This window comes from Centrocercus urophasianus, unplaced genomic scaffold (assembly GCF_019232065.1).
Source record: "Centrocercus urophasianus isolate 14NV4802_14NV808 unplaced genomic scaffold, USGS_Curo_1.0 seq_33, whole genome shotgun sequence".
NCBI classification, from domain to species: Eukaryota; Metazoa; Chordata; class Aves; order Galliformes; family Phasianidae; genus Centrocercus; species Centrocercus urophasianus.
The window spans coordinates 3,426,636-3,445,430 of record NW_024884900.1 but is presented as its reverse complement, the minus strand read 5'-3'; the positions used below and the strand labels follow the sequence as shown (position 1 = coordinate 3,445,430).

The window sequence follows — 18,795 nt, the reverse complement described above, 5'->3', positions numbered from 1 at the left end:
TCAAACTGAGAACTGATCCCCTTTATTGATTGGTCTGAATCCAGAAGTTGCTGCCTACTGGAGAGACACTGTGTGGGGAAAAAGCCCCGGAGATACGATGCAAGGGTTTTTCAAGTCTTCAATGATTTCATATCAGAATCATGAGGTTGAGATGACAGCATTGCAAAAGCGCTGCCCAGAAATCAGTTAAAAATTTGTAGCAGACCACAGTTTGTGAACGGGATTTATGAACACCTTCCTGTGTGAAACAGGTGAGCTGTAACTCCATACGTGAAGATCACTGGAATTATGTTTAACTCTAACTTAGGCTCTGGAGAGGTCTTTGCACTGGAGAGGTTAGAACTTGGATAACAAACAAAAGCAGCAGCAGCAGCTTATGTGCAAACACCACTCACTGCACCTCAGAACTTTCCTCCTTTGGGTATCTTGCTGTTGCAGCACAAAGATTAGTGAGGAGCATGCTATACGTAGTGTACAGTTATCAGCAAAGACTTCTGCCTGTCTGTGCCTCTTCTGTGTTGCATTTGTTATACTAAGAAAGTGAAAACAACTGAACTTTAGAATGCAACTCAACTCTCTGTTCCAATTTAAAAGCTCCAAACCAGGCAGATGTACTTGTTGGAGAGCACCTTGCTGGGGAACAAAAAAGGTGTAAAACCAGGATGGAGAAATCAGTGCTTTAAGGCAGCAGGGGAGTGGGGACTGCCAGCTGCTCCACTCTGATACAGTGTTTAAATTAAAAAAAGTAGCAAAGCAGTTCTGTATTTACAATGCACAGTCAAGTTCTCAAATGAGTTCCCTTCTGATTTCTCTTTCCTACACCTATGGCAAAAAGGCTTTCCTCTATAAAGCAATTTGCTTAAGTAGATTTGCTATGGATAGCGATTCTGTACTGGTTCTTAACTGGACCATTAAGCTGTATCTTATGGAAAAACTGCACACAGGCTTCAGGTTACACAGCTACATTACACCTTCCATAAAATGTATTGCAAATGCAGGGTTAAGTTTAAAATGTTTTGGCTGGAAAGTAACTTCTAAGCAAAGACTGGTCTATGAGGTGCAAAAGCAGTTTGGAGTCTGCCAGGCCATCCAACTCCCCACCTCCGTGCTATCTGAAAATCAGTTCTACCCCAGAGATTCAAGTTCATTTTCCTGAAGTCAATGCAGCAAAGCTTAAGATGCTCCTGAAGATGGAAGCCAGGAGACTCCGTAACAACAGAACCAGGTGTGCACAGGAGCTCGAGCAGAGCACAGCAGGCAGTGATAGATGAGTAACAACTCTCCCAGTACCACATACAATTAAAAAAAGAAAATAAATCCACCCTGATACGTATTGCACACCTCAGGAGTTCAGCCAGGCATTTGTAAGGACTTCCACCTTTAAGTTTTCTTATAAAGTCAGGAACTGGGATGTGAACACAGGCTTCAAAATTATTGTTACATCAAGATTGTAGAATCAGTCTGAAGGAAGGTAAAAATCACAGTACCTATTTCAAACTGCTGTAACAGAAGTCAAGTAGCTGACTCGTGTTGCTCAATTATTCTATAAAAGCATTCTGTTTTTATTTCAACTTGGGATGTAGAGTTTTTCCTTCTTGAAGGACTTATCATCAATCCACCCAGAGCCTCTGTCCAGGAAAACCATTTGCTGTGGTTAAACACGACGGTAAGGTTTAGTAGCCTATTTCAACTGCATACAATGCAGAAACACAGAACACTAAGGTTTGCTTTGGGGGCACAGTTGAAATTCCCAGTGTGCATAACAGTGAGGTACAGCCTCCAGAAGCTGCTCTTTTTTTTTTTATCCTTTTTAAAATTAACCATAACATACCCATGCAATAATATTTCTGCAGTGTTGCTAAATGAAATCAACTGCACCAAAAATGTACAATGTGGCAGAATTCAAAATTCAAAGAAATATCTCATCTTATTCCAGCGAGCTGCTATGTTCATGTACACAGTTCAGTACGGGGTCAGTCTTAAAAAAAATAATAAATCAACATCTTCACAAGAGCTTGAACACCACTGAGAAAGTGTGGCTGGGGAAGAAAATATGAAAGCACAATGCCTGCAAGAAGTGGCACAGCATTAAACGGGCAACGATGCTGGGCTGGCTGGGAGGTTTGGTGTGGTTAGGGGAGGCTGGGAGGGAGGCCACGGTTATGAGGAGTAACTCTACATTGAGAAAATGCTTTAAAAAAAAATTACAAAATGACCCCCAAAGTTTAGGCAATGATTTGAACATAAGTACACCAGATACTATAGCAAGGGAAAAAACACTGCAAAAAGTACTCTCTATTTACAGAAGAATGATTTAAAGACATTATGGTTTTCTTTACAAATAGATGTAGAACAGGAATAGTCCACATTTTTAAAAACTTTTTACATATTTATCTTTAGTAAGTCAACCTTCTTGATCACAATCCTCCGACACACAGCCGTGCTGAAGGCATTTAACAGACTCTCCATTAATTCTTCATTGTGTGGCCCTCGCTCTCTTGGAAAGTCTCTCTGGGCACAAGTCAAAAATAAAATCTTTTGTTTTGACCCGCAAATTAAAAAAAAAAAACAAAACAAAAATATCTGCATAGTTCAGTCATCACTGTCAGACAGAGTCTCATATTGTGCTGAAAGCAGTGGTGCTGGCTCTCGCTCCCAGATCCTGTTCTGTTGGTGAGTGGTTGCTTGGCTCATGGACGGCGGGGCGCACGCGATGGAGGTCGGCGGCGTGCTGCTGAGCATCCGCATTGTCAGCGGGTTGTAAGGAAACTGCGTGGAACCTGGATGAGAGAGTATCTGCAAGTCAAACACGAGCTGTTCTGAGGAGTTATCAGAGCTCACATTCACAGACAGCACGGCTTTGGTCGCGACGACTATCAGAAAAAAATCAGTTTCAGACAACGCTTGCAATCTTTTGATGAACACACAGCAGAGCTCTGTGTCTGCGTCTGACTGCTCCACAATTAGCAGTGGATTATCTAGTGCATCAAGCTGACAGAAAAGCTGCATGTCTCACCTGTTGATGAAGGCCGATCTTCCCAGGCCCACACCGGAGTCTGTCTGTGGTAGTCCCCTTCCGAATGCACAGATGAGACAGAAGAAGGTCTTTCGGTTCCCAGATACCCCTGTCCAGGAATCGGAGACTTGGACTTCCTACTGTTTGATTTCCCAATTAACTTCTGCTTGCTGACTCCCCCTCCTGGAAATAGAAGGGACACGTTTTCCAAAAAGCATCACGCTGCATTTTAGCCTCTATATGGGTTCCTATAAATGATCACTTAGCACCAAACACGAGCTGATGCCTTTTGGAATGCTGAATTACCACAACTAGAAGAGCAGCTGATACAGTCACTAATAACACTGTTGCTAGAAATGCTTTCTGGTTTTTTTTTTTTTTTAAAATCATAAAATATGTGGGAGCTGAACTGCCTCACCTGAATTGGGTGATGGATTGGCTTCTTCCCTGCGTGTCTCATTGCTTGCTGATCCCACAGCACTGGAATTGCCAGGTGCTACTGCAATGGATTGTGGCATTACAACTCCATGATCCTCGCTCTTGTCATCAAAGTTTCCCATCAATGCTTTTCTAATAATGTCTTCTAGACCCAGATTACTTGCAGGATCTGCAAAGGAATGACCCCTAGAACTGACTGCACCTGGGAGATAAAAAAACATACATGGAAAGGTGGGAGGGGAGGCAAAAAATATATCTCAGAAATTACAAAGGGACGTGGAAGATGATTTTAGAGAGAGGCAGAAAGTTAGGAGAAAAAAAAAGATTTTTTTAAAATGCAAAACAACTTGCTCCAAAGCAGCTCACAATGGCAGGAAATTCTGTGTGCCAGCAAACACCAAATATCCACAATAGAGTACATTACACATTAAAAAAATGCAAAAACAACAAAGCAAAGGACGCTGACCATGCTGATTGTAAAAGCATATTAAGTCAAAATCTGCAACTACTCATCAGCTGTAAGAGAAGAGACAAGAAAAATACTCCTCACATTAATGATCCATGCTAATTCATCTTATGAAGTATGATTTGTGGCAATTTTTATTCCAAAAAGCCTGATTTTCCATCCAGTTTGATGGAGATCAGTACCTTCTCCACTTGAAAGGCAGAATCATTGTATGAGGAGAGGAAGCCGCTGGCCAAATCACTTACAGGCAATCTGCAGTTCAGCTCAGATTTACCAGTTCTTATCTCCCATATTTCTATTCAGTTCTTTTTCACTGATTGCTTTAACATCACAGTGTATGGGTTATCTTTAATATTTTTGTGACAGGAAGTTGGGAATTTTAATTTATTTTCCAGAGGAAAATAACAAACAAACAAACAAAAAACAACTACGCATTTCACGTATCCTGGTTTATCAACTAAACTACATTTGATACCTAAGCTCAAGTTTTGTTGAACTACACTGTATTGGAATTCTATTTGAGTTAGATGCTAACCAACTTCATGGCTTCCTCTCCGTAAGATTTGCAGACAACACAAAAATAAAACACTAAGTCCCCAGTTTAAATATTTACTGAAATCTTCAATCATTTTTGCTCCTTCCTATGACAAACTTTTTTTCCATGTGGGATATTACTTCTCAAGTTTTCATCTTCTCACTTACTGCATTCCTCAAAGCACATACATTAAAATATTGCATTAGTTTACCTTCTCTGAAACATAAGTAGGTTTATTTTCTGAAAAACTCACCTGAGGTAGTGACTGCTGGCAAGTTGAATATTTCAGTCCCTGGCTGAGCAGTTGCTGCAATTGAAATACAACATTCAAATGAATTTTCCAGTATATGTTGATGTTCATTCACGTTACTTGAAACATACTGATGTAGGAACATCTGTGGACAGCAGTCACACAAATCTCAAGTTGGAAAAATTCAGTGAAAAACCAAGAGCTGCATTACCCATGTCAGCGTCGCCTCCACCAGATGAGTTCAGCTTTCGAAATATCTCTTGCTTCTTGGATTTCACCATGGGTGAAGTATTCTCAAGTTTGGTGAAAAATGAAGGCAGGTAGCTCATGCTGCCCGGGGAGCGAGAGTCAGTCCTGCCAACAGCAAGTGTCAAAGAAAGAACTTTCTTAACACTGTACATTTACCTTCTTTCCAAAAGCAGTCACAGGCAGAAACTTCCAACATTCATCTGCTTTACGATTACCTCAGGATCTCAATTCTACACATACCTCTGTTCAGTAGGCTCAGCTCTTTGGGAAAGCAATAGAATATTTTCCTGTTTCTCATGTACAACGGGGACCTGAGGGGGTGAGATTGGCTCATAGGGCTCTGAGGAAACATGACTTCTCTCCGGAGACTTTCCAGGTCTACATTTAGAATTCAGAGATGGATAAGTAATCTTAATGCATGAAGTACAGCAGTTAACACACACAATTGCATTCTGACTGTTCAATAACTATTTCTGTTTAGTTATACGCATTACACGCGTCAGTATATTTGATCACAAAAATATCAGAATAATTATAGAGAATTCAGTGTCATAAATTCTAAGTGATTAAACATCTTCACTTCTCTAAAGACTGGAAATCAAGCATTGGTAGGGAGGGGAACACATTTATAAGTGATATTATGGAGCCAAACAATCATCAAAAACATGGCAAGACCAAAGGTTACCTCTATTTCTGATATCCTCATCTACACAAGGATTACCACCCAAGCTTTTGTAATTATCATACTTGAGAACTAAACTTGCAGTTAAACCAAATACATGCATTACCTTCCCCGGGACTTGTCAGACAGATTTTCAGGTGACACTCTGGCTCCTGGCCTCTGATGGTGGACTGGCTGTGACTGTGACTCAGGGCTGTAGCGATTTGATGTTTTCGCTCGGGTAGAAACAGGCGTTGGAGCTGGGGTAGAGTTCTGGAATGTAGTGGTGGGAGGCTGCAAAGAGGCCTGAGAAGCTGCCTGGTTTCGAGCAAAGTCTTGTGTAATAATTTGCTGATTGTGTCCAAAAACAAACAGAGAGAGAATTTGGTCAGACATTGGTAACAGAGTAATATTAAAAATATCTGTGAACAAGACAAGTACGAGACTAACTGCAGCACATGAAACAACTGCAAGATCAAACACAGTAGTGCATAGTGCTCCCTATAGCAATTCTACAATTACTAGTTTTTATTAATGTTCCAAAATGTATGTTTACATAATTGAAATATAACTTTTCGTGTCTGCAAATAAACCTACACAGATGTGATCAGCAAGGGTGATAAGTCGGTGCGTCCTGGGCACGTGTGCCATCCCTTCAGCCTGGGAGGAAGGAGGTGGAGGTTGCTGGGGTGAAGGAGGAGGTTCCTGTTGTGCCCTGTAACGGTGAATCGTCCCTTCATACTGCCTGTTTGGGTCACCTAGTTGAACAAAAGGGCAGTCATAAAGGTCAGTATTACTGAAGTTTTAAGGTTTTAAAGCTCTTAAAGATTCTTGAGTTACAAACTAATGTATCTTAACTATGTTTTGAGTTCACGATAAATACAAGGAAGATAATTGCCAGCATGTTTGCATAAGCAAACTTACCCTCTGCTTGGCTTGGTTTAGGTGTCTCTTGTTGGTAGGGCTGTAGCTTTTCTTGAGTTGGTATAGGTGAATTTGCAGGACTGATCACCTCAATGGCATCTCCAGGAGCTTCATACCGGTGAGAAGATACTGATTATCAAGCAGAGGTTATGGAATAAGGTGTAAATATTACAGACTTCTGCTGTCTATACTTTAGCAACACTAGTGCTTCCACCAAAATGACACCAGTACAATGGAAGTCAAAATACTGTCTTCTTTTTCTAATAAGAACTGCAGTGAAACAAATTTCTACAGAAGAACATTCTAACATAAACTCAGTTATTTTACATCTCCTGACTTCTGATAAGGTTACTTCTAATACCCTGCACTTCATGATGCAGCATGGAATCCAAAGAAAGCCATGAGCTACAGTTTTGCAAGAATCCTCAGTCACTACATACAAAAACTGTATTTACCTATCAAGCACATGATTTGTGCAAAGCCAAATATTTTATCATTAAATGTCAGAATCACTTCATATCTTATTATCTCCCTACAAGGCTAAGACAGTAAAGAAGTAGATAGTTACTAAGATACGTACAACTACTGGAAGAATCTGAACTTTGAGAGCCCCTATCTCGTGCATCCTTGTCTGAAGCAATCTGTCGAGTGATGATCACATCTATGAAGTTAGCAGCAGTAATTGTGGTCTTTCCTCGAGTTCTCAGCTCTTCCTCGTACCTGGATTTAGGAGGAGGTCCTTTTTCTTTACCAGCCTCTGAATAGACTACTGTTGAAGACTGTCCCTGGGATTTGCCTCCAGAAAAATTTGCAGATGTATAGGGGCACTGGACAGCCCTCTTTTCTACCTCCAGTGTTTTCTGCTCTATCTGCTGCTGCTCAGTAACCACAGCTGATCTGCGTCCCACATTCTCTTCTATCCTGGTTCCTTCGTGCTTGGTATCTTTTGCTTTGGCAACTTCCATCTGAGGAGCAGAGGCTGCAGCATCTACTAGTGCAGCAAGGGCATCAGCAGCTGTATTGTAGCGGGAAGCAGGTAAACCTTGAGTTATGGAGGGAGCTCCAGGAGTGAGCTGCCTGTTGGCAAACATCGAATATTCCAAATTATATCACACTGAATATTCTGAACTATGTCACACATAAAAAAAGAGTCATTTCACGAGGGAAACAAAGTAAAGCTTTAGTGACACTCATCTCTATCTAAACCGAACTGACTGAAAATGCAATAAATTCAAGAGCCATCTGACAGCAGTACATCCTAGTTGCTTAGAATCTTCCTCAGACTAAATGAAACTTTAATAGGCTCAAATATTAGAAAAGATATCCCTGGAACAGCAACTTAAGAAACATACATGATACGAAGCTGAGCAGCAGGATCCAAAGGTGTGATTACGCTCGTCCCATTGGTTCCTTGAAAAATACTAGGCCTTTGCTGCAGTATGTTTTCCTGGCTTCTAACTGAAGGGGATGGGGACCGAACATATCCATGACTGCCAGGTCTGCCAGGCTGCTCTGTTCCTGCAGGACATACAGCAGAGAGGGAAAAACAATAAGTACTAATAACTCTTATAACAATACAGAACTACATATCAGTGTTTTTTCCTCCACATTCTTTCCCAACTGTCACCACTACTGTAGATATAACAAACTGAGGCTTGTTATTAAGAGTTTAAATAGTAGTGTTCTGAATGTAAGTAGCAAAGCATGGCTGAGATTCACACCTTTCCCTGAGTACTTCATCATTATGACAGAAAGATGAAGAAGCCTGAAGTTTCAACCAGAACTGCAAAGTGTTAGGAATCACCATTCAGTTTAAAGCCAAACGGTACCGAGCAATTGTGTTGTTAAGAAGCTGCATATTGTTTACAGTGGATATAGAAAATGAGCAGTTACAGTCTACAAGACGACTGATCCAAATGCAGCAATGCACACTCACCTGGTCGAAGATAAAGCTCAGCAGGGACTGAAGTTATTCTCTCCCTTTCTCGCTCCCGTTCTCTTTCCCGCTCCCGTTCTCGTTCCCTCTCCCTTTCCCGCTCCTTCTCCCTCTCTCTTTCCCGTTCCCTTTCAGCATTTGCAGCTGCAGAAGCTGCCAGGTGTGTAGGGTGTCCTGAAACATCCACAAGACAAGAAGTAGCAAAAACAAATACTGACCTTAAGCACAGTTTGATGTAAACACTATCCGATACATACTGCCACCTACTTGCAACAAGTTTCCCAAATCCATTTTCTTTCCAGTCAAGTCTATCCACTCACTTAGGAAAGCAAAAGCTTAGCACACAGCCAGTGGAAAGCTGAACAGCTTTTTACTAAAGGGTTTTCTCTACAGTTAAAACTAGACAGATTAGATACCCAAGTTCTACCCTTTAACACACCATTGGATGTTAGTGAACATGCAGTCAATTTTTAACGGCTTATACCTGGTGACAGAGAGGCAGGATTGTAAGGCCTAGGGGGGAATGTAAGCTGAGTACCAGGGATGTAAGTGATTCTCTCCATGGGTGGTGTGCTCGTTCCTCCAGGATGAGGCACTAAGATAGTGGGAGCCATATTGTTCAGGTCAATAATTCCTGTCAGGAGATGACACGTGTAAGAAGGACTTTTCAAGGACAGACCAAAGGCCCACACGTTAAATACGCTGTTCATTGATAACACCCTTTTCCAGACTTCTTACATTCAACAAATAAAATGAAACATCGAAAAGCACAGGACACACTCCAGTATAACTACTACTATGAAAAATACTTATCCTTTCTTTTCCAGCCAATTAAATCACTGCAAGAGCTGGTATCTCATCCCCAAGATAGTCAGTCCTACTGGACTAACTCCTTCACATTTCTTATCTTCCATTCAACGAATAACTTCCCAAATTGATTTAAATGACAGGCAGATTACCACATTCAGTAACCAAGCTCATGGCTCAGCCATTTCCTGTTACATCTCTGACTCCTGAGAATGCCATGTAACCCCAGGGATTCGTAACTATTTGTTCATTATTTTAGCCTAATATTGCACTTTTCGTTTCAGTGTGAAACTCCTCTTCAAAACTATGTTCCATATGAAAGTCTTCACAGAAATCTGTGCCTCTAAGAAATGTAAATCCCTCCACAGTGAACAGAGCTCTGATCATTTATATCAACCCCTTCTGCCAAGCCACACTGCTTATCCAAAATATGCTTTAAATAACACCAGACCAAACCCCATAGGCATACCTCTTGCTCCTGCATACGGCAGAGCTAGAGTTTGCTCTCTGGGAGATAATCCTCTGGTTACATCAGGACGTAAATTGACTTGCATTTGCTGTGAGGTAATGTAGTCATTTAGGATTGTCTGTCGTGTATTCTCCATTGCGTAAAGCTGGTACTGACTTGGGTAGCCTGGGGTGGGTGAGAGCTGCCTTTGGAACAGGTAAGCAGCAGCAGCTGAGGGAGGAAAAAGAAGATTTAGTGCTCAAGATACAAAATCAAAGTTTCAGATGTTTATATAGTTTCAGTGAGAAGTGCTATCAATTCTCACAATGAATCAAAATAGCACTGTAATACTGGTATTTTATTGAATTTAAGCACTGAATGTGGACAGAAAAAGCTAAGCAATCCACATTCTCCTAAAGAAGAGACATGAATAAAATCATAAAAATCATAGTTTTGAAAATGAATGGCTGAAACACCTGAAGAAGGTTACAGCACCCCACAAAGTTAGACTGACAGATGATGTTAAATAGAGGTCTACTGACTTAATATCATCAGAGACAACCTGATAATCTCTCAAGTGAACACAGGAGTTCTGATTACGCTTTCATTCTGTGGCATCTTCCACACCCTTATTGGCACAGTTTTCCTGAAAGCTTTTAATACATTTCACAAATACTTATTTTAAAATACTATCTGAAGCTTCCAGAAGAAATATTACAGTAAGTTTCCTGGCTAGACATCAAGCCACAGCAGTGTATATATAACCCCTTCTAAATTATATCTGCCCCTCACTAAGAGCTTTATTAAGACATCTTTCCTGTGCCAAGCACACAATATTTCTAAAAACAAACAAAGCCAAAACACAAACAGATTTACCAGGATCCAGAGCCCTGTGAAATGGCATAGCAGGATCTAAGTGAGGAGGGAGGTGACTCCTATAGACTTCAGGAGTAGCCCCTCTGTGGTGAGGGTCAAAAGGACTGTGAGCCACTACAGGATCAACCCCTGGGACCGGAGATTTTGCTGGCACGCTCTCTCTCTGTGTGGGAGTAAGTGTGTTTTTCCTTTCATGATTTGCTGACTTTCCAGAAGATATTCCAGCTAATGAAAATCAGGAAAAATCCAAACTCAAAATACATATTTTCAATAGGAGATACAGCTATAAGCATACATGCTGCAATTAATTACAATAAATCATAGGCAGTATTTTATATCACAAAATACCTAGTGAAAGTTTAAGTCCTAAAACTACATTTGTTTGCACTGTGCCACATTATCTTCCTTTTTCAGGAACATCTAATACAGAAGTAGTTTCTGCCCTCAGAACATTATGCTCTGAGATAACATTAACACAAATGCCAATGGAGATTGAACTACTTTTTGACCTCCATGTTACGACACGGCAGATTTTCATTTTCTTATTTAAATTAACAACTCATAGCCTTCTTTAATTCCTTCTAACCAACCTCCAAATCAAGAGGAACCATTAGAGTAAAAATAAAGTACAACAGGTTACGGGAAAAAAGAAGTTAAAAATACATTTCAAATGAAATTACTCAAAGTTGGTCTCTTACTGTGGATCAGAATAACATACCCTCACTAACTCTATTCATCATAGGTGAACTCCTGGACATTGGACTCTGATAGTTCACAGGTGTTCTCCGTGCATTGGTATCATCATAAATCCCAGGGCTCAGTTGTGATTTAGGAGTTTCATGAAGAGTTGACCTGAGAACAGAGGGACCAGAGCTGACTACTGACGTGTGACGGGAACGAACTGCATCCCCGGTCTTCACATCTTCGTATTTTCCTCGCTCCACCACCTTCACATTTTCTGGCACCATTTCCAGCTGAGGCATTCCACGGGGTAGCTTGCTTGGTCCAGTGATTAACGATTTTACATTGTGTTTGATGGCAGACTGGCCAGAATTGCTTTCATATTTTATGGGTGTGCCCTGAGAAGGAAAGAAGGATCAGGTGAGGTTATTCTGCCAGTGTTTCACTCCTGCTAAAAAAATGAAAGAAAAATTAAAAAGTAATCACATGGCTGATATTTGTAGTTCATTGCTGCTGTCACAGCATAGAACATAATTGGATTTTAGCCACTGTTACTAGTCAGTTACATCATACTTGCTAGTAAGTGTGTTCCCTGCAGGTCAAGTGTCAAGACTTCTCTAACACACAGAGGATATTTAAGCCTCCTACATCAGTAGCTTTCTTGGAAAAGAAAACAAACAGAACACCTACACATTTGTCCTTACTCAAATACCTGGAACTGATTCACTGCTGACTGTGTAAGCAACCCTAAGATTCTATGAGTGCCTTCTGTAATTACCTGAGATATGGAGCCTTCTATGATTGGCCTGGCTGTCTGCACGATTTCAGGAGTCTTGCAACTCTCCTGGCTTAACAGGTCCTGTCTCGGGATCTCGTGGATGGAACGGCCCATTTCTTTGATGGTAGTGACTCCATCATACGGCTTCCCTTTAGTGATGGCTCCTTCGAACGCCCTTATGGGAGGTGACTCTCTCTTAATCTGTTTAGGGTATTTCAAGCCTTCCTCGAAACTTTCAGATGTTGCTCTTGGTGTGCCTTTTATAGAAAGAAAGCCACATCACTGGTATTAATTATCACTACAACTCCTTTTTCATAAGCAGAGTAATCAGCTATTAGAACTCTGATTTGCTGAGTCTATGATAATGGATTACAAGAGTAAAACTATGTCACAAACATCACAGTGAACAGATTTTCAAGTTACTCAAAGTATCCCGGGTTATTTCAAATGCTGAAATAAAAGCAGTACCATACACCTTCATGTCTGGGGGGAATTATTATTGTCTATTTAAAAATTTAAAAAAAAAAAATTAAAAAATAGGGGAAAGTGCTAAACACTGACAATTTGTACTGAAAAAAATCTATTTTCAAAAAATATATATATCAATACTTACTATATTAGTTTTACATATGGTGTACTAGAAAGTGTGTCTAATAAAATAAGCTCTACCCTTACCACAGCTACCATTCTTAATAACAGATTTCTGGGAATGTAATTAATGCCTGCCTTCCAAACTAGCAAAACTTACCTTGCATTATAGAGCCAGACAACACTGTTCTTTCTTTAAGTTCAGCATGTGGGCTACCCCTAGGCAGTGCACGGCATATTAAACCTGAAATTAAAATGAACATAGTTTAAAGAATTAAATAACAAGTGTTCAAAAACACCCTCCTCCTTCTTACATAATTACAGATATTATCTGTAGTGCCCAGAGCTTTGCCTCATTATGCCAGGCCTTGCATCAACATGTCAGAAGACCATCTTGCCCTACGAAGTTCTTTGGTTCAAGTATTATAATGCTATTACACCAATGCAAGTTTTAACGTATTTCAAATCAGAAGGTTATTTTACAGTTAAGCTTAACTCTTATTCCAAAAGCTTAACACTTTCCTTTATTTTCCAGAAGACAAACCAAGTGCATGAGCAAGTTGAAGGTACCACTGAGTTTTTACACGTGGTTTAGAAACGTCTTATTCATTGTTCAATCTGATGAAAACAAACCAAAGTGTCCTTTAAGGGCTATTCAAAGGTGGGACAAAATGCATCTTAGGACCAAGATTCCAGAATTCAGGCAAGAAATATTTTCTTGATATTCTGTGTTTTACAAGACAACCATAAAGGTTATATAATGGCCTGTGCTGACCTTTACAATCTTAGTCCGACTGCAGTTTGTTAAATCAAAATAATGCTAGGGATGCCCAGAAACAGAATACAGCAGCTGTGTAAATCTTCTGCTTGGCATAATCTGAGTTATTTAGTGAAGGAAAGCAAGATGTCATAGCAAACACGTTACGCTACTGTGCCACAGCAGAGAAGCAATACTGAACTGAGGAGCTGTGTGTCCATGCAGTCAACACCAGTATGACTCAGTGCTGTTTGAGCTTTGCAACAATTCACTAGAACTGTGAAAAGTCCATTACTTCTCTGAGAAAATGACACATGTGCTAGCTGAGTCACCTGCAGTTATGGGGAACATCCAGTAGCAAAAGAAATAGAAAGTCTCTACTCCAGCAATAACTACAGCATGCTTTTATTGTAGTAGTTATTATACGGATTTATTAATGGCATAAGATGTAAACATAATTCCTCTTTTAATGTGCCCCATAAGACAATTCTAGGTTATCTTACATCAGTACAAAAGACCTGACTAAAACACAAAACAACTCAGAAGCAGCTGTTTTTACCTTCCAGTGGTGCAGATACTGGAGACTCCCGCATTGACATTCCTTGCTTTATATTTCCTTCCATTGTATCATAACTTCTTTTTAAACTAATTTCATGAGCAGTTCTTGGGCTCCTTGTTCCTTCACGAACATTTTTAATAGCTGGTAACATTTAGAGAAATGTGGTTAGAAAATGCAGAAGTCATGAGCATTACATTTAATGAGACCAGAGGACATTAATACTTTATTGATGACTTTGATGTAATACTGAATCATTAAAATGCAAGCTTAATGATCTTTTATGGTTTGTTAAACAAAGTACTTTCTCAGTTACTTGCGTATCAGTATTTCAAATGAAGCATGAAGTTTAAAAAAAAAAAAAAACAAAAAAAAAAACCTGTGGCCTTTATTTTAATATAGGGTATTTTAAACTTGATTGTCTCATAAATTTTGTCAGGACACAATAAAAATCAGCAGCACAGCAATTGAGTTAATTGCATTTTATCTACATATACAGGATACTCATCAGAACACAGATAAAATTTCTGGACCGTTTTAGTCTTTATACCCACAGAAACACACAGGTAGGTCAGTGTTTCTTCCAGGTGGCACCCAGTGACTGAGGTTTATATCCACACATTTGGAAGCGCACAGACTTGAGCAGAATCCGCTGCAGTCTTGGCTTTCGTCGAGTAGAACATATAAATACTCACCATCATAAGATAAAATATGCCCACTTTTGCCTTCATAAATAACATGGCCTTTGGCTGAAGCTTCCTCTCGGCACTTTTCTGGGCTGCTGTCTTCTGTAGCTAGCCGGGTAATAGTCCCCTTCAGTAACGCATCAGCTGCTATGCCAGACTGGGACAGAGCTGGTGTACCCTGCATTTAAATCAATCAAATATAATTCAGACCATGTGTATTTAAGCAAGAAAATAGGCAGCCATGAAGGACAGTGTTCTATTTTTAAGATTTAGAACACCAACCACTTTAACAAGCAGCATTTCTTAAGCTTCTGTCCCTATTATCAGAACTTTAACCTACATATTAATAAAATTATTTGTAAGCAATTCTCACCTTTAAAAAAAGCACATAAAGCAGAATTGGAAGTACAATATTAGAGAAGTATTTAGTGACCTAGAACATTTACACCATAGTATCACCTGGGGGAAAGGTAGCATACTCTATATACTTACTGGAGCCATTAAGATGTATGTCTATCTACAGTAATGAAATCTACCCTTCTGAGAATAGAATTGTTCCTATTGCTGTCTGTAACTAAGAGAGATTCCAAATCACCATTTAAAACAGCTTATCCATCCTCTGTGCAAGACAGGTTACAACTGATTTTACTACTCGAACTCAAGCATGATGCAGTTTTTCACAGAAGTTGCTACTGATAAAGGTTGGATGACACCAATAAGCCCTCATGTATACATTATATATATTAAAGGCTCCAGCGATTTTATTTGACAAGTTTGAAAACATGGAGATGAAATCCTTGCAGTGCTGACTTCATTGATGGTTGGATTTGACTATCTAATTCTATTTAAACTTTTGAGGTAGTTCCTGTTCTGTGGTATTTACTCCTTGTAGACATGCAAAAATACAACCACAGCAATAACTGAAATACACCGTTATGCTACAGCCTTCTCAGTGAGAGAATACCTGAGTTATGGAGCCTCTCAAAGAAGGAATGGTCTCAACAGAAACTTTATTGGTTGGAGTTCCTCGTGTTATACTTCCCTCCTGTATGGTTGTGGTGCCTGATTTAAAATAAAGATATGTATAGATAAAAAAAGCAAACAACAGAAAATATAGCCACTCTACTTGAAACAGAAACTGTAATAAGAACCACTAGTTCATATCCTAAAGCACAGGGAAATTTTCAGCTTGTTAACAACGTGTATGCGAGGCAGCTAAACTATTTCCTCTTTTGACTTAGCCTTTTATGGCATGCGAAGCTATTAACCCACGCTGCTTAGCTTCCTCTCCTCTGAAATATTTCTGTATTTCACAAGTATTGCACTTGTGAAACTGGCATCTCTGGAAACCGATTTTTTTAAAACGAGATATGCAGACAAGAGGAGCTTTACTAATACACATGTAGACATGCCTCAGAAACAAGGGAACAGATTAATCCTTTAATGTTTAAAAATAAGACTTGAGTAGCTTAGGCTCAAACTCTCTGCTCCCCCAGAAAGAAATTTCTTTCTTAAACTGTATGACTGACATTACCTCGAACAACACCTTCATGCTGTGCCCTGACCAGGAGTCCCTCAGGTTGGGAATTCTGACTTCTGGGAGAAAATTCTTCTTGTTTGATGTAAGGCAGGGAAGCTATTCAGAAGAAAAAATAAAAGGTTTTTTTCCTTGCTTGCTGGTATTCTCTCCCCCACTCTCTTAGTTACAAGTTATTACATAGTCTGTCCAAAAGGTATGTCAGCTCCTCTTTTCTTACCAGATTTGGCTGACTCCTGCTGCCTTGGCAGTCCAAGTGATATGGAACCCACTGACGGCTTTGCTGTTTCTTGCGTATAGGAAGCTTGACTGTGAGATGTTAAGTAAGTGCCAGGTGTTCCCTGAAACAATACATTATGTTAATTGTTGGTTCTGGAAAAAAGATTCACTTCTGTGTTTGAAGGAGACAGTTAAAACTATGATCCTAAAATGCTACAGAGCATTGCTGCAAAATAAGTGCAGAACTATAGGAGTCCAGAGCAGAGATGCAGTCCACCTGAACAGTGCATTCTCAACTATGTAATAAACACAAACAACTGCAGCATGTTTTATTTTGTAAGATACCTCCTGGATCATTAGAGATAACATGTGTAGTATCTTTAACTGTTAATGCTGTGAACGTGTTACTGAATACAAGATCCTGGAGGTTGGTGAAAGGGCAAAAAGTGTTGTTACAAGGCACAAATTTTCAATGAATAATTCTCTTACTTGTGAGATTGAGCCTCCCATAATGAAAGAAGGTTTTTCTGATGGCACACTTGTTTTAGAGGATGGAATGAGTGGTGGTGGTGGTCTGGTAGGTCTGGTTGTAGGAAGGCGGACTCCTTCAGGAATATTGGTTATTACTTGATGAGGAGCAGGCTGCAGAACTTAGGGAAAAATTGTACATTAAACATGACAGTCTGTTTCAGCTCTACTAGTCAGTAGAGAGACAAGAACACAAATTGTGTAGCTCATCTGATGATTTCCAGCAAGAACAGCCTCGCAATACCCAAAAGCTCTCTCATGTATTTCCAGCTCTGAAACTATGTCCAAATATACGTCACGCTTTAAAAATCAACTGGGTAATACCCAACCTTGCAGTGGCGTGCAAAAAATGACAGAAGCTGCCCATTAGAATTACAAACTCTTAAAAATGAATTTTTAAAGCTAACAGTCCAGGGTACATTCATCTTTTTTGTTGTTTTCCTGTTTTTAGATAAAGCATTCTATTTAAAGAATAAGAACAACTGAGCAGAGTGTAATTTAGGCTTCTCTCAGCTCTGCCTGAAGATGACAGTATTTGTCATATTGAGCTGAAAAATCTTTTGATGACTTTGTCCCTGCGCTGTTCTAACACTTTAGAGATCATCCTATTTGTTAAGTAAAATACATGTTAGCTGATAAAACAAAATCCAGGACTAACAAAACCACAGCCTCACTGGAGGCAGAAAAATACATAAACACAAACAACCCCCTTCTTCTGTTAGTTCACAAAGCACTCAGAGAATAATTTGATACTGCAGATAGTAAAAGAAGTCCATCTTTCAGAGACCACACAGTGCTGTGGTACCAGAACAAGCATTTACCTGGTGGGACACTATAGCGAGCTGCATTCATATCGGGCTGAGGAGAGGCTTTATTGACTTCTCTTGGAGACAGCCTGTATGGTGATGCTGACCTTGCTGCTGTAGTTTGCACTTGTGCTTCCTGTTCTACTGCTCGCTTGACCTCAGCGTAGGGCATATAGGCCACTGGTTTTCCTATCAGGGTTAAAGAAAGAGGAGAATCCTAAGATTAGAAATTGGAGTCAAAAGGTCCAGCACGCAACAGAATTTTAGCAAAGGGCCAATTACAATGGTCAGATTGTACTCAGCAGGTACAGATGTTTAAATGCAAAGATGCAATTTGACTAAAAAGGAAACAACTGCCTTCAAAACATCACTTGGCACTGAAATAACAGAAAAATTCCAAAGTTGGGCATGTGGGCTCTTCCTAAATGAAAAGAATGAAAGTTCTACATACTGAGGATACCAATTCTTGTGTCAGTTTCCTGGCTTACAACAAGTAAGCACTGCAACCAGTAGATGGTGAATGTATTTAGCACTGCTATCTTTTAGATAATTCAGACTCATGCATTTGTTTCAAAATCAACGTGCACATATACATACATAAATTCATTCTAGAATACTGTCCTTGGCAAAGACTTCAAGTATTTTTTTTAATTAAGTTACACATAGGTATCAGGTTGCTTTCCAAAATAATTAGAAAATTAGATTAAAGGTGCAACTTAATTTATTATGCTCTTAGGTCTGTACAAAATTTTGAACAACTCTCAAACTTTGTGGAAAAAAAAACAGTATTTGGTCCCTTTACACTTCTTAACTGTCATAAGCCAGTTCAGCAGCAGGTCCTGCAGTCCAGCTGAAATTCCTGATGATTTTTACACAGACTACATGCTCCCTCCTACATACAAGAGTGGAAGGACAAACTTGCATGCAGAATATATCTTAGGAAGTAGCTACTGTAATGATCTGATGACAAGTCAGCCTCTTTAATTTGCAGATTAAAACGTCCAGGCTTGTAGAACCCATTTGCATTAACCACGTTATCCCCCCACTACTTCA

General features: G+C 39.7%; 1 protein-coding gene across 6 annotated transcripts in view; it reads right to left on the bottom strand.

Annotated features, from left to right (window-relative positions):
* Positions 1–1,534: 1,534 nt before the first annotated feature.
* Positions 1,535–18,795, bottom strand: part of NCOR1 (nuclear receptor corepressor 1) — a 57,587-nt gene continuing 40,326 nt past the window's right edge. For 3 of the 6 annotated variants that reach the window (XM_042830325.1, XM_042830324.1, XM_042830323.1), the window contains exons 23-47: positions 17,758–17,931; positions 16,898–17,058; positions 16,410–16,530; positions 16,187–16,288; positions 15,617–15,714; positions 14,662–14,830; positions 13,970–14,110; positions 12,814–12,897; positions 12,066–12,322; positions 11,325–11,685; positions 10,607–10,831; positions 9,752–9,961; positions 8,960–9,109; positions 8,476–8,649; positions 7,892–8,057; positions 7,120–7,616; positions 6,540–6,668; positions 6,213–6,373; positions 5,743–5,966; positions 5,195–5,332; positions 4,917–5,059; positions 4,709–4,762; positions 3,435–3,656; positions 3,017–3,199; positions 1,535–2,780 (exon numbers count right to left, since the gene is read on the bottom strand). In XM_042830325.1, the coding sequence (XP_042686259.1) occupies positions 2,593–2,780; positions 3,017–3,199; positions 3,435–3,656; positions 4,709–4,762; positions 4,917–5,059; positions 5,195–5,332; positions 5,743–5,966; positions 6,213–6,373; positions 6,540–6,668; positions 7,120–7,616; positions 7,892–8,057; positions 8,476–8,649; positions 8,960–9,109; positions 9,752–9,961; positions 10,607–10,831; positions 11,325–11,685; positions 12,066–12,322; positions 12,814–12,897; positions 13,970–14,110; positions 14,662–14,830; positions 15,617–15,714; positions 16,187–16,288; positions 16,410–16,530; positions 16,898–17,058; positions 17,758–17,931 (4,532 nt within the window). In that variant the 3' untranslated portion in view covers positions 1,535–2,592. The remainder of the gene's footprint in view (positions 2,781–3,016; positions 3,200–3,434; positions 3,657–4,708; positions 4,763–4,916; positions 5,060–5,194; positions 5,333–5,742; positions 5,967–6,212; positions 6,374–6,539; positions 6,669–7,119; positions 7,617–7,891; positions 8,058–8,475; positions 8,650–8,959; positions 9,110–9,751; positions 9,962–10,606; positions 10,832–11,324; positions 11,686–12,065; positions 12,323–12,813; positions 12,898–13,969; positions 14,111–14,661; positions 14,831–15,616; positions 15,715–16,186; positions 16,289–16,409; positions 16,531–16,897; positions 17,059–17,757; positions 17,932–18,795) is intronic. The other 3 variants (XM_042830327.1, XM_042830326.1, XM_042830328.1) reach the window with 3 other exon arrangements.